Genomic DNA, 27128 nt, shown 5'->3' on the forward strand with positions numbered 1-27128 from the left:
ACTATTTCTGCCTGGAAATTTTGCATATATGCTCAAGCAAAATTCACCATGTACTACATAAAAACAAATCATTTCAGGGTATTGTGGAGGTGCTTTTGCGCAACCCAAAGAACAGCCAGCTTCTTTACAGACCAAACAGAGCTTCTGAAACACCATACAATATTGACATGAGCCATCAGAAAACAATCTTGAGCCAAATATATGGTGCACGTAAGTTCTATCCTTGATTTTTTTTAATTAAATAAAATTAACTGTCACTGTGTATTTATTCTCAAGGTGGCTTAGATTTGCATGTATTGCCAAGTGTCAGTGCTGAAACACTATTTATGCAATGCTGTAACACACAGAATGTAATGGTAGGATATTGTGTAGTTGTCTTCCCAATGAACTGTTTTCATTTTTACAATTACTGTTTGTGATATCTGTTAAATGTACTTTAACTGTATTCTGGCGGCTGCAATTACTAATATATGGTTTGAAATATATCATGGATGATTTTTTTTAATGTCCACATAGGTCGATTAAATACGAGTGAGGATTCCGAGGCAATGCTGGGATATGACCTGTACAGTAGTGCATTGGCGGATATTTTGAGTGAACCCTCTCTTTCGCTTCCAATCACTGTTGGATTGTATGCAAGATGGGGAAGTGGAAAGTCCTTCCTGTTAAGCAAGCTGAGAGGTAAGCATTCACATAAATTTTGCCCTATAGTGAACAGTACAACGTTTCTTAGTTAAATATCTTCATCATCGGGAGCTGTACACGGTTAACATTTTATTTGGCATGGAAAGGATTTCATAGTTTCAAATTTTAAATAATATAAGTTATTGCAAAATTTGCTGATTGTGTTCCTTCATTTACTTCCCTAAAGTCACCATTCAAAACTAACTCTATGATAAATTTGATACTGATGAGGCACTATAGCACACATACTGTGAATGTGTTGCATGTGATACTAATGGAGGAACTGGGAAAGCTTAAGTACTTTAACATTATAGAGTCTCGATTTGGGATTATTTTACAATGGCTATCAAAAGGGCATGTGATTCACACACTTCAAGGTACTCATTCAAATAAATCTGATATGGTTTTTTTTACTTTTTTTAATGCATTAATACCTGATAATTTTTCCCATGTTCTTCATTAGACAATATCTCCAATTGAGAGTTAATTTTTTTTTTTGCCTCCCCATCTCAGAGGAAATGAACAACTTTGCCAGGCAGTGGGTGGATCCAGTCTTTCAATTTTCTTCCATGCTTTTCTTGGCGGTATGCAACATTGCTATGATTGGGGGTGCCATCACTGGCTTGGCATCTCGTTCATGGGTTGCTGGTGTCTCCACTGGAGCAGGCATTGTTGCTGTCACTTATGGATTACTGTTAGTCGTGTGGTATGGAAGTCAGAGGTAGGTTTTCACCTTCGTTTAATTCATGAGTCTTTTTAAATCAAGAATGCTCTCTAACTTTTTCATTTGTGTTGCATTATGAATTACTTAAAGAGAAGTAATGAATGACCTTACATGTTGCCCCATAGACCCAGAATTTCTTTCAGAAAGTAATGGAATGCCATTCCAATGTTCGTGAAGAAAACATATCTTACATCAAATCGTTGGTAACTCAAGATAGTAATGTATATCAATACCAATATCTTGATGAGCACTTTTGGAAACCGAAGAACTCAGTCTACCTTGTTAGGAAAAGTTGAGAATTCTCAGGATAAAAGCAAAATTTTGTGAGGGTACTACTTCATGCCAGTATTTCAACATGTTGTTTTAACATATTATGTAAGAATCGGTCTGAAACTACCATTTTTGAGTCTTTAAAATCCCAAATTACATTGGCCCTTCTTTGACTTAGAGTATTCCTGAATACCTCCTGATTTTCTGTTATTCTGTATACTCCTGATTTGGCCTTACAATTAGTCCAAACATAAGTGTGCCATTGCTTAGGCTTTTCTAATTTTTATAATGGCAATAGGGTAAAATAACACTTTGTATTAGGCACTCAGGCCAGCAGAAAAAGCTACTTTATTCATTTATAAATATGGTTTTGTGGCATCATGAGGGGGAAAAATTTTTAAAATGATGCATGTAATGATTTGAAGCTAGTTTTCGTGTATACTTATTTTAATTTTTCATACCCTTGTTTAAATTTGAATCCATAATATTTCAATGGCACTTTACACATTGTTACTGAAGATATTTCTTATTTTTTATGATAAGTTATTTCCTCTGTGTTTGCAGCAACATATTTCTTTAAAAAAATGAATTTTCTTTTTATTGTACTATCTAATAAACCCTTCAGTTAACTTAGCTTCTGTTAAACCTTGTTTTTCCTTACAGATATGACTGGTATTGGCCTTACAACTTGAATTCCTCATTAACTCGCAAGCTAAACAGCCTAAAACTCATATTGCAAGTGATGTTTTGCTATCCTCCGGGAGACAATTGGTCTGAAAGTCTTCAAGCTCAGCCAATTAGGTGAGGAAAATTTTATTTTTGTAGTTTGCTCTTGAGATACTCTAATGATTAAATTTGAGTCTGTAATTTGAAGATTCCATTTTTAAATCTGTGGAGCACAGTCTCTTGTCATCTTTTGATGATGATCTGACCATGGAAAGTACCATCCATAGGTTACATTTGTATTCAAAGTGTCATTTATTGTGTTATGAAATCGTGTGTAAATCTTGCTTATGGCCAAATAATTATGTGATGACAGTGCAATTCTGCCTTTTAAAGTCTTAGTATGGCCTTAGGTTTGATGTGCAAATGGGCCTTGCGTATTAATTTTCATTTAATTTCGAAAATTTTTTTGACCTTACCTTTAAATTCATGTCTATTTAATGTATATTTTGCAATCCTCTTCATTATTGATTTGTATTATATTTGCTGGCAGTATGCTTTTAACTAAGCCACACATGCATTTACAGGTTTTATTTCTCAGAAAACACGCGTGTGAGCAATACCACAGGGGGTGAAAGCTCTGTGGTTCAGATGGTAGCCTCCCTGTATGATGCCATAGAAGCCGATTATGGTGCCATTCCTACACGCCTATATAGAGCATTTAGACCAAGGCCCTGTAAGTATTCATGGTAGTTATATTTTTTTAAGCATATATAATGGGTCTTATACTTAATCTGAAAAGTTTTTAATTCTATTTATTATTGTTTTTTTTTGTCAATAATTTCAAGAAATCCAGAAGTTTGATTAGTTAGTGAAGCATGTACATTTGAGCTTTCTCTAAATCATGAGGTACAACAAGCCCATTCTTCTACATAGGGACATAGGATTTGGCCTCATCTATTTATCTTGTATGACTGATGAATTTGTAACTTATTTTCCTCTCTTTTGAAAACACAAACCTATTTTTTCCTTTATATTATTATTTATATATAAGTATTCTGTACAGACCCTAATTCTGTTCAGAAACATAACAAGTTGCTAAATTTACTTTCCTGATATATGAACTACATATTTCTTTGCCATGGCATCAGCTTATTAAATTCACAAAAAAAAATTTTAGACGATAAAGCCTTCAGCAGAAATAAATGTTAGTCATTAATAATACCTAGTTTGCATATCATACATTTAGGATGACATTTAACCATGCATGATAACCATAGCAATTGCTTCTAAATAATTTATAAAAATGATTCAATTTTTTTCTAGGGAGTTTAAGTTTTATTCATAAAATAGATTGTGTTATCACTATGCAGTCATGCTTCGTTTGGCACAATTTCGATATAGCGCAAATTCGTTCCTCGGGGAAATACCCCAAGGCTGCTTAGTTTAATCAAAAAACCTTAACTCCCTCTTGAAATTACATGAACTTGCACTAACTACAAACAAAATTACTCTCATTTTATGCATATTAACAGTATTCCTTGCCTCAAATCTCATTCTTTGTTTATATATTGGTCAAAATCCATTGCTGTTCAATGGCCAAAAACTAGAGATGTGCGAATAGTATCCGCGAATACTCGAATACCTCGAATATTAGAAAGTATTCGATATTCGAGGTTTCGAATAGTTATGCGAAAAGTACCGCCTCGAATACCTCGAATACTTTGAATTTCGCGTCATACACTGTCGCACGCACGTCGTTGGTAGTTGACTCGGAAAAATGTAGAGAACTGTAGTCATTTAGTGCTCGCAGCACCGTTTTACGCAAGTTGACGAATTACATCAAATTCGTGGATTTTAGCGGTGAAAAGAGTTCGACGAGGGGAACCGAAAATGGTCGGGTGAAAAAATCCGAAAATCCCCGATTCCCCCCACCAGGAGAACCTCAGTGCCGTGGGATAGCAACCTTAGGGCATTTCCCATGATCCGCTATCCCCCTCCATTCAGCACTCGCCTCACCCACTCTGACGCTTTCCTCTTCTCCGAAATCAAACAAAAGGTCCCAGCTCGCGCAGGGATCGCATTACGAAGACACCTGCTTCGAAAAAAATATCGAGTTACGAGAACAATAAAAACGTGTTTCACGCCCTCCCCCTTTTTCTCACCCACTGACCTTTTTCTGGCTACCTGCTTCGAAGTTCCCCATTTCTGGAGGTCAACTGCTGTGTGAGTACCGTGGGATACTTACATTAGCGCATTTCCCAAGATCCGGTATCCCTCTCCATTCAGCACTAGCCCACCCCTCTGAGGATTTCCTCTTCTTCGAAATAAAAAAAAGGTCACAGCTCGCGCAGGGATCATATTACGAAGACCTTAGCTTCGAAAAAATACCGGGTTGCACGAGAACAATAGAAACGTGTTTCCGGCCCTCCCTTTTCTCCCCCACTGACCTTTTTTTTCCTACCAGCTTCGAAGTTCTCCATTTCTGTGGAGGTCAACCGCTGAATGAGTCATCTATTAGCACAAAAGGTGTCTAAGAATGACTTTCGTCAATTGATGTTACACCTTTATTGAATTGAAATATTAGTAATGTGCGCGTAATTTCAAAAAGAATAAGACCAAACACGACGTATTTCTGAGTTTATTTAAGCATTTTACGCAAAGAAATATATGTGAAAATACGACGGAGACTTAGCATTCTGGCGAAACTCGATATGAGCAGCAGAGCTTCTCGGAAGTTGATGCGGTATTTTTTTCCGAAAGTATATATCAAGTTACAATTAATGAGTGGTGCTATAAATCTGTATTGTTACAGTCCCAGACAAAGGGACATTTTCACAGAATATTTGGTTTCTCCCTGATAGCAATTCCAATTCATCTTCTTATCTCGTGAGAACTCCCAAAGATGGACTGAAAATAATTGAAGAAAATCCGGTGGAAAAGAGCTTGTATTTTGCAAAATGCCTCACATTGTCAGCTAGCACTTGGCAGCAGAAGTGGGGGTAAAGCGATGTTAGTTGAATTAATTATATGCCCAATTGTTTCCATAAAATTAAAATATTCATTAATCAGCTAAATTCCTGTTCGAATCATTTAAAGTAAATCAAAATTACTCCCCAAAATCTTGTGTTGCCTGCTGCATAGGCAACCAAGTCAAACATTCCGGCATTCATCATTTAGTATTCGAGGTATTCGAAATTCGAGGTATTCGAATATTCGAGCAATGATTTAATATTCGAATTCGATATTCGAATTCGAGAAATCTGCTATTCGACCCATCTCTACCAAAAACATTACGAGTCATGCGGTCCGGATAGCCGACCTACCAAAGTAATTTATCTCTTTTCCTTAACTGAACGAAATTACATGGTTAATTTATATCATTTATTAAGTTTGGAGCTGGTGGAAGTGAGTTTTTTTCTAAAGCAATATGGTTTGAGGTGTAATTTTTGCTGTTCTAGGTTATCGGACGAATTGACTTCCACATAAAAGGTCCACCCTAAAGCCTTCAAGGTCATAAAAAATTGCAAATTATTATTGTGAATAAAGACAAGGGTATATGCAGGGGAGAAATGGAGCAGTGGCCGAGTTGTACATAAATAGCATTAACGCAAAAAAGGGTCCGAGAGAGAGTGTCAAATTCATTGGCTTCATTCCCTCACAGCAGTCGTAGGCCCTCTGCATCTTAGGAATACAGTGCGGCAGTTAATCAGCCATGGAAGGTGATTTTGATAGAGCCATGCGGAGTAAAAACCGAAGTGAGCCATGGCAAAAAATAGGGATGCAGAGAGAAAAATGAAGGTGTTATCAAGAAAAAGTATAAACCTAGAAGAGAAATTAGAAGTGATCAATTGCTTTAAAATGGAGAGCTACAAAGCGATATTGCAAGTAAGTTTAAGCTCACTACGTTGATAGTCCACACTGTTATTGTGAATAAAGACGATCATGCATTTTTTGCTGGATGCAAATAAATCATGCTTTTTTCGCTGGATGTTAGCCCACCCACACATAAGTAGGGAATTTCAAAATCATGTACGAATTTTTTAAAATGTGAAAAAACGTCTTTGAATGCGTGCCAACTATCTTTAAAGCTATTTTAAACTGTAAATGTTTTTATAAATGAGGTTTTCTGAGGCTGTTAATAGGAATAAATGTAGTTAAGGAAATTTGGCATCCAACACCTATACTACCGGGAACGCATCCCTATCTTGCCAATCTTAAAATGGTCTCAAATGATGCATCTTCGATTGGCGCAAAGACCCCAAGGAAAGACCCCTTGCGCCAAGCTAATGGTTGTATAATGCAGGAAACTAATTATATTTTTACATTTATCTATTTATGGTATAACCATTTATGTTGGAAGTTAATAAGAATGGATTATCTCCATTTCATTGGTTTGGTATTGAACTTGTACTTTCAAAGTGCCATAATGAGCCGTGAACTTAAAATTTATACTAGCCAGTTTAAAATAGCATGCATCTCCTGGAGGTGTAATTCAGTCTAGTTTCATGCGGTACAAAAATACCAGTGGCTGTTTTTTTATTTCAGGGACATAAATTGAATGGTTTCTTATTTATTTTTATCATTTCATTTTTTGTCCTTTATTTTTTGATAAGGGCTAGAGTATTTGGATTTTGGATTTTCATTTTTTTTATTTTCACATAGTTTAATAATTTTATTTCATTTTATTTTTTACTTTTGGTGTTAGGGATTTTGTTTGGGTTTATTTAGTGTTGAAATTTTAAACTGCTACACTTAAATTTCAGTTCAATGAGTCTAAGCCAATTGCTGCGTTGAAGCATGTGAGTGACTGAGTGAGGCTTGAAATTTTTTAAGGATTTTTCCAGGTGTTTATTTTTTTGCAAGAAATACATCTCAATATATGGCACTCGCTACTATCTTTTTAAATGCATGATAGTTAATCAAGTACTTTACTACCTTTCATAATATAGGCTTGTCTTTTGAGAGTTTCCTGAGCATGAGTTTTAATTTCATTCAGGTAGCACTTTAATCTTAAATCCCTATTAATTTTGTTAAAAATTATGATTGCTTTTATCTGACTGCTTTATTGACTAGAACATGGTATATAATATCAGTATTTAGATTGGTTGAATAATTTGAATTTTTCCCTTTAATTATGCTACCTTTACAAATTTGAGATCTTGATGCCCTATTTCATTGGAAATACCTATACTAATCATTATCCAATCAAAATAAAATAATGAAAATTGCAAAGTATTAACTCCTCTGTTCATTTCTTACGGCTGAACAGGTCTTACGACCTTTGGAAAGGGTGAGGAATTATTTAGGTGTTATTTCTGTTTTAGCAGTAAAAGCTTGTTCATTTAATTGTTTTTCAGTGAGCTATTTGTGGCCGGTGAAAAAAAAACTTAAGCATGAACTTTGATGTGATCATGACTCACTTAAATGAAAAAATTAGTATGTAGTTCCAAATTAGATTGTGGAAAAATCATTTCAGCGTTAGCTTCATAAAATTATGTGCTGTAATTTATAATCATGAAAACAATGGGGGCTTTTAGTATTTGATGATGGAAGTTGGAATAATTGTAAATTGAGGCTCTTTTTGTTTGAATATTGGTAAGATATAATCATCACGTGTGCATTGATTGGATGAAGAGGAAAGAATTGGAATGGAAAGAAGCATATTGAGAAACCTTGTATGTATTGCCATTTGCCACCTTGTTACTTAAGGGCCTCAGAGATCCACCCTTATGTTACCATTTGGATTTATTACTATGTATAGCCACACATGAAATGGTCTCCAAATTATGACCATGATGAGATTGCAATGAAGTTTTAAAAATCATAAAAAAGCTTGGAGTAAATAGAGTATTTGCGGGAGCTAGTACTTTCCATATAATTTATTGTAGTGACCGGTATGTGGTTTCCTTAGGTCTCCATGAAACATATAGATCATTTTTAAACTAGTTAATACTTATTAAAAATTAAATTAGCTTTTTTTACATCATTGATATACATATTTATACGTTAACACCCGGGTCTTGGCTCTTCATATCATTACATCAATTTGCACTCTCTGCACTCACCAGCGTGGTCATTGTTAGACAGATATTTTCTAAATATATAACTTACTGCAATTAAATTGAAATAACCTTCACAGTAGCGCAAATATGATGATGGAGGTGGCTTTGTCTTCAAATCCTTTCAAGCAACAATCACCTACTTCTTTCTCAGCACAGGATTGATGGACACACTTATGAAAACATTTCTGAGGGTAGAAATACACATGCTGGAAGACTGAAGAACATAAAAGTATTCATTTCAGGGCTTATTATGAGGAATTTCAAAGCAATTATTTATAACTGCATCATTTTTCTCTTTAACTATGGAAGGACACCTATGAGCTCAACTTGTGATTATCTCTCTCACTAGGATTGCATAATAATGATCTGCTTTTCTTGGCAAATATTACTATTATAAATTCCATAAGATTGTTGTAGTATATGACTATTAAATTGTGAAATGCTTATGTGGTTACCTCTGGTCTATATTGTGCTATACCAAATGATGAGCAGTATTTTTGAACTCTAACCCATTGACTTCCCTCAAACGTATTACCATTTAAACCCTTAGTAATTGCATTTGGCATTTCTGGTACCAAGGAAATGACATTTCTGTGTAGTCTATAGTCGCTCTACCTAAGTACCTTGAATTAGGTCCTTCATGGTTAGGGGATTACAAGCTGTTGCTCTTTCACTTTTTACTCATAGTAATGAGATTTTCCATTTCATAAAAATTGCACCATAAAGCTGGCATATGGCATGTGTAGTGATAATTGTAATTTTTTAGATCCTGTTACTCTTCATTATGAAGCCTTTGATGTTAACCTATAGAGGTATCAATGTAATATTCCAACAGAGATGCAAGGCCTATGCATTCATTCCATAAGTATGCATTGTGCATGTGATATTAATGCATCTATTATTCTTGGAAAGCTTTTGTTTGAATGATTCAGTTGCTCTCTAATGTATCCATCAAAAATAAAAATTAGCATGTAAGTGATCCTTTGTTGTAATTTAAATTTTTTTAGCATATGACATTTAGTTTTATTTTTTAAATCGGTTTCTCAGTTCAACTTATATGAATGTTTTAGTCTTTGTTGTCTTGAAATAATGCCTCTCTTTCTCCTTAGGAACAAAGGTAATTTTTGCCTTTTACGTGGAATTGATGTGTACAAACTTGCAAAGTCCTCAGTAGTAGCCTATATTATTGTCTTGTGTATTTACTAGAATGATTTCTTCTCGTTGTTTTCATTTTTATATTGTGTCCATCCTCTAAATGCTCATTGAATCAACATGTATTGGCTTGTAAGGTAGTGATGTGTGATGTTTTGCACGATGTCCAAGTATTAATCTCCACCTATCATAGGCTGATGACAACCTGATCATTGTAAGCTCCCTACCCCATTTAATGTACACAAATGGCATGTGTGATTAAAAATTGGTACATTAACTGCAAGCTTAAACAAAACCAAATCAGCACTAAATTCAATGCTCAAATAAGGGTTGCGTCATAACATTTTGTGATTGTTTTAAATGCTAACTAAGTTCCTCAGTTATGATAAATATCAAGACTTGCGTATGAAACAGGAGCTATATTGCTTCTTTCCTCATAAATAAGTAGTGTGCATGACTATGGTCTCATGCTCCAGAATTGTATACCTCAGGTTCCTTAAGTGATAAGTTTTTTAACATTTTTGGACTATTTCGAGAATAAGTAAACGTTGAGGTATATAAGTCAGTCATTTACCAAATGAATTTTCAAAGTTCTCTATATAAAATCCTATTCCTGGACTTTACGTTGAGCTATGCAGAAATTATTTTCGTGAATTTTTGCATTCATGTTAATGCTGAGAAACATCCAGTGATGTTGGAGAAGTGGTTTGAAGCTCAAAAACCTTGGAATCCACCTTTAAAAATATGTTTCTCAGATGCTGAGATCAAGTTCAAGTCAGCCCATTTTTCTGTCTTAGCTCTGTATTTTCATTGCACTCACAACTTATGTATTTTTTGCCTTTTTAGTGCGAGCAACTTCATCTTGGAGGTGGAGGCGTGTATGCTGCCTACCATATGTTGTCATCGTTGTTTTCACCATGATGTGCTTTGTTGCTTTGGCACTTTGCCTTTCCATATATCTGAGAGATATTGATTCATTAACGGATCCGTAAGTATATCTACTCTCTTATGCCTTTTCATTGTCATACTATTATTCATCACTTCAGAAGAAAAAGTGTCTTCCTTCTCTAAATAATAATCATGATACTTAAGACGCTTGTGATGAACAATATGTCTCTACAGATAGCGTTTGCTAAAATTTGAAATCATGGCATTCAATTCATTATTTTGTTTTGTGTCTCATGTGGTAGAGCTATAGTTTGTATCTAACAATCAGGAATATCTTTGTGACTGATGGTATTTTCTCAATGGACCTACCTAAAAATTCTAATGTTTGGCTCATCCTAACCAAAAATTTCTCTGTTTAGGAAGATAGTTTTTTTTTATTCTATTTTTCTTTTGTTTTTGGTCAAACAGAACCATTTTTTGGTTGGAAATTAAATGGTATTTGGTTGCGTCATACATTCAATTTTGCTTGAAAGAGTTGATTTCAGTGAAAGAAAAACTTCTCTAGGCCATACAACTAGGCAGCTAATCCAAGGCAATGCAGCGTGTCTCTTTTCTATGCTGACAGCTCCCATCCTTGTTCCCCCATGGCATTTATTTAGTAGGCTGGATCCAAAAATAGAAAACTAGAGCCATCATCTTCATTCTGATTACTTGCTTAATTGCTAATTTTTGCCTCCCAAGCTGCAGCTCAATGAGAATGTGCTTTTCAACGATTCACTACCATCCATTCCAGATCATCTACTGAGCGAGTTTCTTTGGTGTCAACAATGTCAGCCCTAGGAGCTGTCATTTTGGTTTCGATATTGGTCAACTTGAGGACTTGGGGGCGCATGGCAAAGGCTCTGATTTTTCCTCATCGGACGCACTTGCAGAGGGCGTTGCGAGCAGCTACTTCCAATTCTTCATCAGGCGATTCTCCTTCCTTAAGAACGGGTGGTTTCCTCCATGCCTTACGAGCTGAAGTTGCCACAATGACAGAAATGGTAATCATATAATTCAGTAATATTGCCTTGTTGCATTAACTCAGTTTTCTGTCTGGAAGAATTTTCTATTGCTTAAAAATCCATGAATTCATTTTTATACGTGACAATTTTTTGATTGATTGAATGCTAATTGCAGTCACGATTCATGTAAATGGATATTTTGTAGATAAAACATTCCATGATCCTTAGTGAGGAGAAAGTACTGCAATGCATATGAACTTTGGGAGAAAGTGGGCTACTATTGCTTGTAGTTTTTAGTTCTCCTTGTGTATTTTTTAATTGGGCCATTAGCTAATGCATTGGGTTAGTGGGTGGAGATGAAGGCTTGGGAATATTATCGAACTGTTGGAAGCCTTCACCCCCTCTTAGAATTCATGATGCATCATGACCATATATGTGTACGGTACCAGTGATACTTAGCTATATCAGTCATTTGTGTTTTGGAATGCATTTTAATGTTTTTAAAGTTGTCTAACAAAATTATTTTAGCCTTGACTTAAAGTTATTGTTCTATCAGCTACACATCGCATCAGTCTTAAACATATTGTCCTCATCCAACTACAGGTCAGGTGCTTGGATGGGTTCTGTGCTCAGCAACAAAGCAGACTTGTAGCTATTGTTGATGGCCTTGATGCATGTGAGCAAGAAAAGGTTCTTTTGGTCATGGATGCTGTGCAGGTATGTCAATCTCCATGAACATGAGTCAGTGAAACATAATTTGATTACTTGATAGTTGTAGCCATCAATTTATGTAACAATTTGACATTATATTTATTTATCTTACCTCATGTATGTTCAGATTGAGGTCACCACAAAACACCACTCATTTGAAAATACATTTAAGCGAGGAATACTTTTCTAAGTAATGGATCAATATGCTTAACCTTTGATTCACTTATGCTGAGAGATGAGTCTGGTTGTTTCAAACCTTGAGACTCAATCTCTCCGTACTTATCTCTATGGTCTCTAAGGTATTGAAGAAGGGGAGATTCAGAAGTGGGCGAAAGGAAGTCAGTGGTGTATTGTTGAGAACAAAAGCCTCAATTAACAGCCTTTTCTTGGTGGATAAATTATTTTGCATTTTGAGTCTGAAGCAATGGATTAGGTATTGGCTTTATCCCAATGTCTTGAAAAATTTAAGCTTCTTCCATCTTCACTTGGTTGTACTCTTGTAACTTCCTGTTTTAATCACCAAATTCTGTGACCATAGTATTGTCTTACCACAGTATTATTCATTGTTTTGCATACACTCTTCTGAATATCTAATTGAAAAGCTGACCATAAAATTTCAATTTTTTCATTAAATCAAATAATGCAACAGTACAAGTACTTGTTCATTCAGCCAGTGTTGCTCTCAGTTTTTAATATTAATATAGATACAATTATTCCCTGTCTACATTTTCCTACCTTTGCAAATGAAAGAAAAATTTTGTATGGTTTAAGGTTTTTTATGTGTAAAAATTAGTTCTTTCTTCAGTTTCTCGTTTTCGGAGTTTTTTAATCATTTTGAGAAACATAGAAGTACGCAGCATTTTTTTCAGGTTTATTTTTAGATTTTGAGTCTTGCATTTTGAATTTTAGCTTTATTATGCATATGGTGGAGAATACATATAATCATTTGAAACTTTGTGATCATAATTTTTCCATGTATTAATTCATTTTATAAATGTCAATGTGTATTTCTTTAGGTTCTGATTTCGCAAGCTGAAGCCCGGCAAGCTGCATCTCCATCAGCTGTAGCCTCATCTTCTGGTGGTGGAAATCAGTCTGTCTCATCTTCTACTGCAGTTCCTTTCATCATCATATTGGCTATTGATCCACATGTCATATCAAGGGTAGGTTAATAGGGTAGTGGATTAATAATAGGGTTTTTCCTGCTTTCTGTTGGTTTCTATGTAAGTTTTCAAGCCATTTGTATGCTTTTAAATTGAAAAAAATGGCTTTCATCTGGTACTACAAAATCCATAGTTTCAGCGGCAGAGAAAAAAAGGCAAAGTAAACAGCTCTCAAATAGTTAGTGGGAATAAGTGTTTTCAATTTTGTAAACATGATTATGACTTTTGACTACTTGCCACTAGTTGAGGCTATATGAGTATCCCAAAGCAGCTTATGGTGAAGCTCAAAGCCAAGTAGCTTAAAATTTTTAGTGTGTTCTACAGCAAGGCTTACGGAGAGTACCACATGATGTATTTTTTTCTCTTAAATTTTGTGTATGACTTTCTTTATTTTTTATGTGTTCCTGCATTCATTAAAGGCCCTAGAAGCTAATCTCCGTCGTTATGGCAATGAGTGGGGACCTGGAGGTGGGCTGAGTGGAATGATCACTGGAGGAACAGCCACTGCTACTAGTGGTCCTGGAAATGTTGGTCTGGTTGGAGGAATGGCTTACCTGCGCAACATTGTGCACCTACCATTTTTCCTGCAATCATCTGGTCCGAGGAGACTTAGAGCTGCTGCTGCACTCAGGCAACATGGAAACAGACGCAGGAATCTCAGCGAGTGCTTGCAGGATGAAGTGAGTGGTCTAAAAACCTAACTACATAATATGTTGCAATAATTTGCATGATGTGATTTTAAAATTCCTCATAACCCCTCATGACCATTTTTTGTTATCTCTTCTAAGGCATGTTAATTTCAATGTATTTGGGCCAACTTAATAAACTGTTGAATTCCCTCCTTTTTTCAGCATTCTTTGAGACGATTGTCAACAGAATCAGGTTTGAGTCACACAGACAGACAAAGATTGTCAGAACGATCCAGTATAACTGGTGAGAGACTCAGGAGGAAGGGGACTGCTGGCCGATTGCTACCCAGTGAAAGCATATGCAGTAGTTTGGGCAGCAATCTTAATAGGTGGGCATTAAATTTTTTATCCTAAGTTTTGTCAAGTTGCCATTTTAATGAATGATTCATTTTGCAGTAGTTTGGGCAGCAATCTTAATAGGTGGGCATTAAATTTGTTTTAAGTTTTGTCAAGTTGCCATTTTAATGAATGATTCATTTTCAGTGGTTACTATATTCTAACTTATGGTTATCCTTAAGCAGGGGCACAGCTAGGAATTAAGGCTGGGGGGGGGGGTTTAGGTGCAACTAATACTGAGGTGTGTGGGGGTATGGAATACCCACCAGGATAAGCGGTAGGTGCAAGATTAATAAATTGTGGAATTTTAAGATAAATGGTTGAAAATGGTGAGTTCTACGGCTTTGTGAGGGATATTTTATTAATCCTTACACTATTCTATTATTAATATCAATACAATTAAGTAAAATGGATTAAAATTAAAAATTTCTCTGAGCTCTGGGGAGGGGAGGGGGTTATCCCCCAAAACCCCCCCACTTGCTGCGCCACTGTCCTTAAGAGTGGGTATTATTTGTCAAACTGTGCTACTGTATATGAAATATGTAACCTCATATTATTGCTCTATCTCTAGTTATTTTGGTATAGTTTTATCAGGACTCTTTTTGGGAATAATCTTATCACGAACTGATAGTGAGTTTTATTCAACCCTCATTTCAATAGGGCGCCGCAACTTTTCTAACTTTATCTGTAAATGCACCAAAAGGCTGAGAAACATTTAGAAATACCTATCAAAGTGTTAGGTACAGATTTTTCTGTTTTAACTTAGACTGAAATGATAATCAAAAGTACCTGTGAAAATCAAAGATAAAAAATACATCATCAAGCTCATCAGAAACCTATAGGGCACCAAAGTTTGAATATTTTATTAAATTTGTGCAAGTCTTTCTAAAATTAAACAACAAGATAGTTTTTGAACACATTTTTAAAAAGGAAATTACCAGTGCTTTGACTTGACATGCCTAGCCTATTTAGGTAGCCTATTTATATAGGTAAATATTCAAAGGAAAGGTTATTTGACTTGTAACTTCGAATATGTAATAACTGTATCTATGCTTAAAAGATATTGCTATTTTATTTAAAAATCCCAGGAGGCTCTATCAGTGGCATGATCCTCAAAAATTTTCACAACTACATGGCTATACCAAAATTCTGCTAGCATCACCACGCACCCACTAGGGCTAGCCAATAAATGAAGTGATTTCAACTGAATCAAGTGTGTTATGTAGATGACCTGAAAATCATGGAGGGAAAGAATGGGTCTCAACAAAATTTAATCTACTCAAAGTATAATTTTTGTCCTATAAGCATCGTACAAATGGAAATGAAATATGTTTATTTAAAAATATTATCTGATACTGCCTCACTAATGTAAGACTACATAATCTAATAGAAATTACATATTCTCTTGCAGTGTTGAAAATTGCTCATTCATATTTTCATTTGTGAAATTATAGGGCTGGAGGCACTGGTGGAGGTGGTCCTTTTGACCTGTCCAAGGTGCTTCTTGCAGATGACTACTTCAGTGATGTCAATCCTCGTAGTATGAGACGGCTAATGAATATTGTCCATGTCACAGGTATGGCTTCTTGCTTCAGTGAAAGCTCTTTATTAAATCTTTTATATTTCTTGGATTTTGCTTTGCTTTCTCCTATTTTTTTCTGTATTATTTATCCTGTAAACTTTGAAAATGTGGCTACTGTTGTCAGTAATGTCATAATATGTAGCTATAAAAATTCAGCAGGTTGCATGAATTTTTTAGGTCTTTTTAAGGCTATTATTCTTGACTCAAAAATATTCATTGAATTTTGTCATCAGTGGTTAGCAAAAATGCTATGGCTACTTAGGTAGTATTAATAATTATATTTCAGTATTTAAATTTTGTTCCAATTTTACTGTTTGTTTAATGGAAATATTGGAAAACTTAAACATGATAGACTAGTAACTAGAGAAGTTTATAATTTTCCAATTACTTTTGAGGGGCACTTATCTTTTTTTTTTAATTTCAGGTCGTTTATTGAAAGCATTCCAGGTGGATTTTAGTTGGTATCACCTTGCGAATTGGGTCAATGTAACTGAGCAGTGGCCTTTCAGGATTTCTTTCCTTGGACTTCACTGTGAAACTCATCCCAACTATGAAGCTGATACCCCACTCAAGGATATATATGACTCGTAAGTTAATTTTTACTCTGAAATAGGATCTGTTGCTTTCCTAGTGTACCTGCTTCAAGAAGTTTTCTCTGGTCGTTCAACAGGTCAGGGCAACTATTTGGACTGACATTTCAATACTTGACACAAGAACCATTGTCAAGGTGGAAATGAATTCATCTCTCCTTGAAAATGATCCTTATGTCTAGGATCAAAATGTCAGACCAAATGGATGCCCAGACCAGCTGGATGACCCAAGAAAACTTCTTAATTATTACGAAATATATTTTCCCCAAAATATTTTCCTCTCAATTAATTAGTTCATAAGGGAGTAGGCTTTATTGTGAATTGAAGAGGAGAGTCCATGAACGGAGTGGAAATAGCCAGAATACTTCTTAAATACTCTATGGAAACCTACCTTAATCGGTAGAATGCTATAAAAATTAGTTCATGTATTTTATATTACTCATTCTGTCATTTTCTGATAAATATTCTAACTTATAATAGTTTTTAGTAAAAATATTGCACTTGGCTCATTCGGTGATGAAATGAATAACTAATTGTCTGCTGAACTCTATGTAGCCTTGGATGCTTGTGAATGACCATTGGCATTGCTTACAATCTTTTCGCTCATTCAGTGCTAGATGCAGTTTTAAATGTCTCACAAAACTGAGCCAAGTATTAATTTCAAGTCAGAAATAACTCCAAAATCATGTCAGAAATCTGGTCCAAAATGGGGTGCACATAATGGAAGAAAGAATCTGTCACAGTCATGGATAATTTAGAAGAAAACTAGAGCAAGAAGAGCAATTGTGAAAGTTACCTCTCTGGTCAGGGATTGTTTTACCTATTCAAAAAATAATTTGTGGAAGACTTTTAAGGTTTTCCTCTGTGTAAATTATGACATGTATACTGATATTTCAAAAACAGAGTTGGTTTCCATCCTAAGGGCTGAGGATAGAATTTGCCCTAAGGATGAAAACCAATTCTGCCTTCAAAATTTCAGTAGCCATGTCATTGTTGACCTAAAGGGGAACCTAAACATGCTTTTACAATGCTATAAGCCTGGAAAACACTAGAGAGTACTTCGAATTACTATTTGGAATCTGAATTTCATGTCACAGTGAAAAAGTGATTGATATCCAAGTGCATATTTCAGTTCCTTCCAGAAGTTTTAATGCATTAATTTTACATGTATTATAATTCATATTCAATTTTCATTGAAACATCACCTTTTTTAGCCATTTTAATTGACTTGAACAATAAAGTGATAAGCTGTACATATTTGTCAACAATTTTTTTTCTTTAAATTAGAATCAAGGATCAAATTCCAGCCTGGAGAGAGGTATGTCCTCTGGTTGACTTGGACAGGGAAGAACGCAAGTTTGACGTCTTTCTGACCTACCATAAAGCCTCCCTACATTATGCAGACCTGCAGCTGTTCCTTCCTTTCACTATCAATTTGGATCCCTACATAAAGAAGGTCATTCGAGGTAAGATTTTGATAACTTCAGTTTCAATTAGAATGCATTGATACAAATACTTCTGAGTGGTGTCATTTTCAAATAAATTTGAAAGACTATGCCATTAAAACTATGTTGCCTATCAGCCTTACACCTGGATAGAAATCTGTGGTAACTTCTTAATTAGTCTGGGAAAGTCTGAGAATCCTTGTTAGATATTTGGGTGGCCATTCTGTTTTGAGTTTTTTGCTCTTCAAATTCGATTTATTCATTTTTTGCAGAGGAGCAGCAGAATATGGAAGATATGAGTATGCCAATGATGCCGCCGCAACACCCAATGATTAGTGGGCAGTGGCCAGTTGCAGTGCCAAACCAACAGCAATCGCTATCCTCAACACCTCTTCCTTGGAGCAGCAAGTCATCACTCATTCGCAGAAATGTATGTATATATTTTATTTTCATTAAGTCAACAATTTTATTCTTTTTATCAAACTGCCCGGTGAAGTATGTTTTAGTTCAGTGTGTGGACAAGCATATTTGTTTATTTCAGCACAAAAGTTGATTAGCTTAACAAAAGTAATGCACTGGCTTTGGTTTATATTTTTGTGTTACCATGAGTTTTGTTGTTTATGTGTATGCAATTGAAACTGAAAAACTCCTTGGTTTCCATAAAAATGGAGTGGTTGTTTATTATTATTTGCGTTGCAGCAGCCAGTCAGTACGTACCACTAATTGCTTTCATCCTTAGAGGTATACTGCTTTCAACTCACATATGAAATGCGTGGTTGTTGAATACAAGGGGTTCAAGGATACCCCTTGTGCGTAGTTCTACAAATTTTAATGAGAGACCAATCTCAATCCTCTGCCAGTGCCCACGAGAGGGAAACGTTTTCCTTGCTATGATTAGTACAATGATATTTTAAACCTCTCTGTACGGAGCTCTTTTTTGGGGAGGAGTTGCTCTGGTATTCTTGACCCTCAGATGCATCCGGTTTTTACCGTGGTCACTGGACTATACCTTCTAACCCTATCTTAGCATGACTCCATGGTCAAAGTATTGTGTTACCAATGTTTTTTAAACCAAATATTGCTTTTGATTTTTAATAATTTACCCTTCTATAAGGATAACTAACATTTTTAAGTATTGTGAAATTTTAAAAGGATTTCTAGCATTGATAATAACGAAGTTAGTGACTTCAAGCTTCTAAGATTCTAAATCAAGAAATCTGTTATTAGTGATACTAAAATTTTGTTTAAAAATTACTTACGCTCAGAACAAAACAAAGAATTCATTTCAAAGCATTAAAAAGTTGGAGGATGCAACAAAATATATATTTATTTGCGAAAATCTTTGACAATGTAACCACTTCACAACAGATTCCTGTGGCGAGGAAGATCATAAATGAGTGGGAGGGTCGAGCTTAATTGCCGAGGAGTGGCCCTAAGGTCTCGCCAAGCTGGGTCTCAGGCAGGGCCTGAATGCATCCTACCATTGCTACCCCAGCAGTCACTTCCCTTCCCAAGTGCCTGCTATAGCCAATATCCAGTTGTTTGCATTGAAAAATCCATGCCAGCTATACCCCATGTTAGGTCTATTGCATATGAAAATGCTCGTCTATTAGCTAAGCTTACTTTTTAAATACGTACTTGAATTCCAAATACACTGTCGTTACGTTATCGATGCAGTGTTCAGGTTTGATAAAATTCAGTTTATTAAACAGGCAATTAATTTATGGCTGATTCCACCTTATATTTATCAACAACTTGAAAAATTGTGCGAAAAAGTGTTGATGGTTAACTTTGGTTTAAATAAATTTTATCCTTAATCTTGATTTTTATGGAGACTGTAATTTAATGCTTTGCTTAGACAATGCTTGAGAGTATTCATAGAGATTTTGACTAAGTCATCCGACAATTGAAGATTTATTTTTTTAAATGAAGATGCTTGGGAAATTATTGGAAGATGATGGCTTTGAGCTATAGTTCTATTTTGTTTATTATAATATTCAAGCGATAGGAATTCTTATCTTAATTCAGTGATGGATTTGATTGCAAATTTTTTATGCATACATTTACAGAGGCATTGGTTCAGCTTCATTGATAAAGCCTTTAAAATTTCTGAGTCATTTTAGAACACATTTACTTTTTTGTCAGTGAAATGGAGTCATTGACAAGTTTCAAAATTAAAAAAAAAATATGAATCAAAATTTCCCGAAACGGGGGAAGATGTGATCTTATGGGTTTTCTGTCATGTTACACCCTGTGATCTACAAGTCATCCTTTTTTTGTTTTATTATGAACTTGAAAGTCTACCTGTACTGATTTATTATCTTCCATCATTGATTTTAATTAACTATGATTCTTATTGTTGCTAGTGATGACCATGATGTTCCTTCTTTGATGAAGAGGAGGTTGGATATCATGTAGATTTTATGATAGGAGAATACCAAGTTGATCCGTTTCATAACTACATATTCATCTTTAACATATAGAGAGCAGCTGTGACACCGAAAGTTCCCCCTCCTGGAATGAATATGGTTGGTCATCCAAGCCCAATGTTGTACCCAGGAGGAAATCAGTGGCCACCGAGTCAGATGGGATGGAATTACATGCTACCTCCCCAGGAAACTTTCCTTCCTTCACCAAGGCCTGCTCCAATCACTGTGTTCCCTGTGAGTATTTTCTTATTATGCCTGTGAAATCAACAAATTTCATTTGACGTTGAATAGTATTTTTTTAATGGCTACCTCTAACTGGTCTATAGTAATGCTGGAAAATAAAAATTGCAATTTGTGAATAGGTTTTTTAAAAGAAAGTTGGATGGATGAATATTCATTGCGTGCCTTTTAATATTCATCTGCCTCTTGAGTTTCTATGATTTTTTATGTGTGTTATAAGATATGAGCTTTAAAAATAAAATTTATGAGAATAGTTATTAAGATTGGGAGCTTAAAAAAAGTTTCTGAACCAGTATTATCAAAAAATGTATGCATGTCGTTAAAGATTTCTCATTTCCTTGAGAATTGTATAAATAAATTTTCCTTGTATTTTTCACCTTGAAAGTGGTTTCTTTGGTCTGAATGAAAGCTTTCACTGGATAAAAGGCTCATGTAAATCTAATCAGGGAAACCATTTATTGATGAAGATAGTCCAACGCAGAAGAAAAAAATATGTCCAGGACAATCTTATGTATTTAAACATAGTTTTAATTTTGTAAATGAAACAGTAGGATTGAGGGGATGGAAATGTGTGCCATTTTCTTAACTGAGTCCTGTAAACTTGAATTTTTAATTATATCTACGGAAAGACTACTTGCTGTGTTGGAGTGGGTATACTGCTGACAAATGGGCTTTCACAATTTCATAGAATTAAGTACATATAGTCCTTCTGCATTACAGCTCAATGCTTATTTTTGTATGATAAAGATTTTGGCAGTCTTTTATTAAATATATCCTACCCAATTAGCAATTACAAATATTTTTTCTTTTCTTTTTAGCCTGAGTTAATTGAAAATAGGCTAAGCACAATGTCTGTCTCTGGTGTGTGTGATCTACTTGGTCGTTTGCCTGATATAATGCCATCCTTGGTTCCTGTTTACCAGGAAACAATAAAAGAAAATAATCTCAGTGGTCGTGTTATAATGCACTGTGATTTGGATGAGCTGAAGAAAGTAAGTACTCTTATCTTGTTCTAGTATAATTAATATAAAACTCATCTTAGGATTACATATACCATTTAATTAGGTGAATTCTTCACTTCTATCATAGAGATTAGAGTTTACTCCTTTATTCACGCTTTTATTTAACTCACTCTGTCTGTTTGTTTGTATGTTTAGTTCAAATCTTGCAATCGAAAATTCGACCACTTTCCGACTTCCAATCGATCTGAAACTTTACAGGAAGTCGTATTTCCGGTGACAATACAATATTTTACCACTTTTGAACATCTAAAGTGTGTATTTTGATCATTATAAACATATTAATTTTAAATATGGAATTTTCAACATGGCGGATTTTTTTCGAAAAAAATGTAGCATTATTGCTTTAATTTGAAGAAGTAGCATTATCGCTATAATTTGAAGAAATTATAGCAATAATGCTACATTTGGGTCTAAAAAAATGTTGATGCGTCATATAAGCAGCATTGCTGCTCAAAGCCTCTCACACCACATGCCTAACCTCACCTTCTCGCTGGTGGACCTGTTAACTGATAAATCAGTAACTAACGAGGTGGGCTTTTAGAGTTAAACAAAACTTATGAAAGTGGTCAAGTATACGATTGCAAGATGTGAAGATTAAAAAGTAGAAAATAAATACTTCTTTTAAAAAAACTTTTTAAAAAACACGCTTTTATTTTGCTTGGAACAAGTAAAAAAGAAAATATTTCAAAAAATGGACTAAAAAGTAAAAAATTAATTTTTATATGAATAATTCAAAGAACCTGGGTAATATATAATGTTTTACACTAAAAATAAAAGCGTGGGGGCCTCACCATAACATATTACTCAACCCCCATGCTTTTATTTTTAGTGAAAACATTATAGATTACCCTGGTTCTTTGAATTATCATTTCAAAAATTTATTAGTGAAAATATTATGGATTACCCAGGTTCTTTGAACTATTCATATAAAAATTTATTTTTTACTTTTTAGTCCATTTTTTGAAATATTTTTTTTATTACTTGTTCCAAGCAAAATAAAAAGAGTGTTTTTTTGAAAAAAATTTTAAAGAAGTATTTTTTGTTGCTGATAAAAAAGTGGAAACTTTCTGTTGTGAGTCTTATCTGCTGTAGTTATAGCCTAGAATTTGGTTGCAATTCTGCTAGGGAGCTCTGAAAGCATATCAATATTAATTTCATCAGTGATGAGTCAAATATTATATTTTGGAATTTCATTGACCATTATTTATTCAAATATTAATTACATAATAAGAGCATGCTAATAGGAAAATGGGTAGTTAAGTTTAGGGTCACCTTCATAAATCTTCATTTTTTAAGATTCCTCCAAAAGTGGGATTATCTATTACACTTTTTTATTTTAAATGTAGTCGATGAAATATGTTTCGATTAGCTGATAGAGAAGCACATAGTTCTCTTTTCTCTGCTAAAGATGATCATTTACTTTCATACCTCTTTTCATTTAACTGAAATCTCAATAATTTTTGCCCTTTTCCATTTCAAAGTTGCTCACGCTGTCTCCCATAAAATGAGGGCAATAGTGTAAAAAAATGGAGACCTGAGATGACTCCATTTATCTGTACTGCCATGGTGTAATCAAATTCCCTTTTATTACTTATCATCCACCAAAAAGAAACTCCTTGGCATTTATGGAAGTAAAAAAGGATAATTAAGTGTGGAATTTTTTAATATACCATTTTGAAATATTTTAAATCAAATTTAGAACTGACATTAAAGACTTTTATACAAAACGGAGGATGTGTTGCAATCCTTTTGGAGCATACTGTGAGATAATCAGTTCATGATATTGTCGGCCTCGGTGGCGGTGGGGTAACGTTTTCGCCTGCCAAACAAGAGGTCGCGGGTTCGAGTCCCGCCTGGGTAGGTTTACCCGGTCCAGGGCATAATAATAATAATAATAATAAAAATAATAATTTTATTGGTCCCAGGACTTTACATTGTAAAATATAGGACATGTCATACACAAAAAATGGTCATGGTCGTTTGTTTACTTGTTACATTTGTTGAACACCCCGGTGTAAAATGGCCAATAAGAGCTGTATCCGGTGGTTTGAGAATAAAATAAAAAATAAAAATTGTCTGAATTCAAGAGATCTGTGTCCTGTATTATAATTAGTGCATCACATCTGATAATCTTATACTCTAAGGAATTGCATAAAACACTTTTTTTCTAGGTTTTGAAGATGAACTTTGGTGATTGGGAACTTTTTAGAATGCTTGTGATTGCTCTTCGCGAGCAAGAATGTGTGTCAGTGACTCAGACGGATGAGGTTGGACTCGGAGGCAAATATGTGAGATTTGCTTCATCGGGTAAGTCGCACCCAGTGCAAGAAGGGGTGCAGTCTTCTTCGTCCCCTAGACCCTACACATCTGGTGGGTCTAGCCACTCAGCTCACCAGCTGCAACACTCGTCTTCAAGGGCATCCACCTCAGCTGCATCGGACAACGTGCCAACCGTTCACAATGTCCCCAGTGTGTCTGTGACCTCGCCATCTTCGGAACAGTTGCAATACAACAACCTTAGTATGACATCTCCGAATGTTGATCCCGCCCTCATAGCGTCACAAGGTGCTGCAAGTGGTAGTGGTAAAGCGATTGAAATTCCGTCAATAGGAGGCAGTCCAGTCGGAAAGACATTGTCTGGAGAGGTTACACGATTTCCGACTGTGATGGAAACGACTCTAAATCAAGAGGCTGGTTTGGAATCACAAGCCAAAGACTCTCAGGCATTATTTGTGCCGAGTGCAAAAGGGAGTGCGTCAACCAAAAGTGTGGATATCGAGTCTGAAGGGAGGAATCCAAAGTTGACAGCTGAGCAGCGGTCACAGGGAGGCAGCTTGTCTCACTCATCCTCATCTCCCCCCGTTTCCATTTCTGGGATCTCATCCCCTCCTCAAATGTGGTTGTCCAAGCAGCACAGTCAGATAGAGAAGCAGGTTAGTCCCCGAGTGAAAATATTCCTACCTTAATTGTAAGACCGTAAGCCAGAATGAATCAATTTTTTAGGAGTACCATCCATGATTGAAACTCAGAAATATGAACTAAAATGGAAAGAATTTATATGTAATTTGGGTTATCTAACCTGGTTTTTTTGATTTCCATGTACATGTTATCATTTTTTTCCATTTTGTGGCCCCATGAAAATTTGAGCCCACTTATTTCCATTTTTAATATAGATTGGGTTATATGTATCATGTGATTAAAATCTTTATGACATGTGGAGGTCATGCTTAACCACAAATTACCTTTATTTTTTGTTAACAGCTAAATTTCAACTCTCTTGAAATTTATATTTAATAAACAGCAGAATGATATTTTTCCATATTTTAATCTATATTTAGAGTGGCTATTTGGGAAAACAGAAAACTTTGGTTCTAGATAGGTGAATTTGGATGCATTTACAACCAGAATTAGAGAGAATTAGAAAAAAAATAGAATTTGGAAAACTTAAATTCATCTTCCATCATCTTAAAAATCTATTTTAGTGGGAAATACTACATTAAGTAAAAAAAATTGACTATTGCTGCATAGAATTAAGTAAGAACTTCCATACGTGTGATTTATCATGCCACTTTCGTCATTGGTCATCCACCTTGTTTGCTTACAATTGGCTCACCTATGTTGCCTCCTCCTCATGAGAAGACAACCTGGACCAACCTCCATTGATGGAGCGAGATACTTTTCCCCCCTATAGTGGACTTTTATCTTCCCTCAAAGCTATGGTATAATTTCAAAAAACTATGAAAATCTTCCATTTGCTACCTTTTTCACATGACCCCATGTCTTTATAGGTGATGATGGAAGAGGAAATGATCTGCGAGGCCCTGCAGGCACTCGACCGCGACACCATGGCTGATGTATTGGATGAGGAGGGTGACTCAGAGGGAGAAGAAGAGGAGGTGGAAGTCTCGGTCATCGAGGAGGAGGGCATGGGAAGGGCGACAGGTAGGGGTGGGAGGGGAGAGCTGATAAGGGAGGAGCACGTCTCCGAGAGGGGGGATGTGGAGGAGGGGGAGGGAGGACTCAGGGATGAGGAAAGTGCAAGGAGTGTGCCTGTGTTGAAGGGACAGGGGTCAAAACTGCACGATGGCGACATATCAGAGTCGGAAAGTTAACATCTAATGCCCCCAACTGCCCACAAGTTTGTATGGATTCGATATAAGCTGTCTGTGAGAGTGTGCTCGATTACGCACTGGAGATTCTTCAAGATCTTCAAATTAAGGTCGATCAGGCAGTGATTTAGTTAGTCATGTTGCCTTTTGGTTGTAGTCATGGCAGCTTTTTTAAAAATAAGTTGGGTCAGTGTTGCCGAAAAAATACTGCTGCATTGGTGCTCAAAAGGAATGCGGATGATTCTATATGCGTTTGACGTTTATAAAAACAAAGGAAAGCAAAGAGCATATCATTTTAATCGTCCATTAAAAAATAATTTGAACTTTGATATGCTCATCCTCAGTAGATAAAATTTTAGTGTAATTGTTTTGAAGGTTTAATTATGTTAGTCATCTTCCCAGGGTGACAAATGCAAGAATAGATATTTGTGGGTGGATTGAATGGGATTAGTCTCATTCACCCCTGAAAGATCTGGATTAATGAATATTTAGAGAAAGCTTTGTTTTGTAAGCAAGATGACAGGAGCCTGTATCTTAATTCTATGTCATAATGTCTACATGGTCTTTTTTATTTATACTTAAACCCAACTCATGGAAATATGGATTTTTTCATGCAATGGGCATTTAATGACTCAGTGGTATTTTAAAATTTCTAAATTAATGATTAATTTTAGCATTGTAATCCTACCACTTAATTGGTGGGTAGTTTGCCTTATTTCACCAATCATTAATGGGAAGAAATGAAAATTTTCTTGCTTTTTTTTCAAATTTATTTTCAATTTCTTAGTATCTATCCTCTTTGAAAGTTGATTGAAGTTTAGCATTAGTTTATCACTCGGAATACTTTCCATAGGTATCTCAAATTTGTTTTCATGCTTCCTGTGTGCTTGCTTTTCATGTCTCTCACGATGATCCTCAAATGAGATCAAATTTTCTCTTTCTGAGAATTCAGTGATATTCTAAAATCAAGTTCCTCCTGAAATTTGGGTTAGATTAAATCCCGAACTGTGGTGACATTAGGTTTACTATGTGAAATTTGCCTCAAAAAATCAATTGGACCCCATTGCTGGTCATGTATGCGTGGCTGCGTCTTTTTTATGCGTAGTGCTTTGAAAGATCGTATTTATTTTAATCTTTGGAAAGAACAGAGAAGAAATTTTCAAAGGTATCTTTTTTTAGATGTGCCATGTCTTTAGGTATTAATGAGTAGTTTTATTATAGGTTCTCTTATGTATGAGTTTAAGGAAAGCTTGATTTTTTGACCAAAAGTACCTTTGGCAATGGCATTAGAAGGTTTTGCATTGGATATTTCTGGTATAGTTGAGTATCAAATTATATTCACTATATTTTTTCTTGATATTA

The 27128-nt window shown here is 35.3% G+C and overlaps 1 protein-coding gene across 6 annotated transcripts in view; it reads left to right on the top strand.

Moving 5' to 3' along the window:
- Positions 1-27128, top strand: part of LOC124158773 (kinase D-interacting substrate of 220 kDa B) — a 123470-nt gene that overhangs the window by 87854 nt on the left and 8488 nt on the right. For all 6 annotated transcript variants that reach the window (XM_046534083.1, XM_046534081.1, XM_046534079.1 and 3 more), the window contains 19 exons: positions 78-210; positions 517-681; positions 1198-1405; positions 2342-2479; positions 2929-3077; positions 10405-10546; positions 11240-11489; positions 12054-12167; positions 13178-13324; positions 13744-14004; positions 14176-14342; positions 15804-15925; positions 16356-16518; positions 17809-17987; positions 18239-18396; positions 20450-20629; positions 21454-21627; positions 23829-24590; positions 25446-25599. In XM_046534083.1, the coding sequence (XP_046390039.1) occupies positions 78-210; positions 517-681; positions 1198-1405; positions 2342-2479; positions 2929-3077; positions 10405-10546; positions 11240-11489; positions 12054-12167; positions 13178-13324; positions 13744-14004; positions 14176-14342; positions 15804-15925; positions 16356-16518; positions 17809-17987; positions 18239-18396; positions 20450-20629; positions 21454-21627; positions 23829-24590; positions 25446-25599 (3766 nt within the window). The remainder of the gene's footprint in view (positions 1-77; positions 211-516; positions 682-1197; positions 1406-2341; positions 2480-2928; positions 3078-10404; positions 10547-11239; positions 11490-12053; positions 12168-13177; positions 13325-13743; positions 14005-14175; positions 14343-15803; positions 15926-16355; positions 16519-17808; positions 17988-18238; positions 18397-20449; positions 20630-21453; positions 21628-23828; positions 24591-25445; positions 25600-27128) is intronic.

Source organism: Ischnura elegans, chromosome 5 (assembly GCF_921293095.1).
Source record: "Ischnura elegans chromosome 5, ioIscEleg1.1, whole genome shotgun sequence".
Classification (NCBI taxonomy): domain Eukaryota; kingdom Metazoa; phylum Arthropoda; class Insecta; order Odonata; family Coenagrionidae; genus Ischnura; species Ischnura elegans.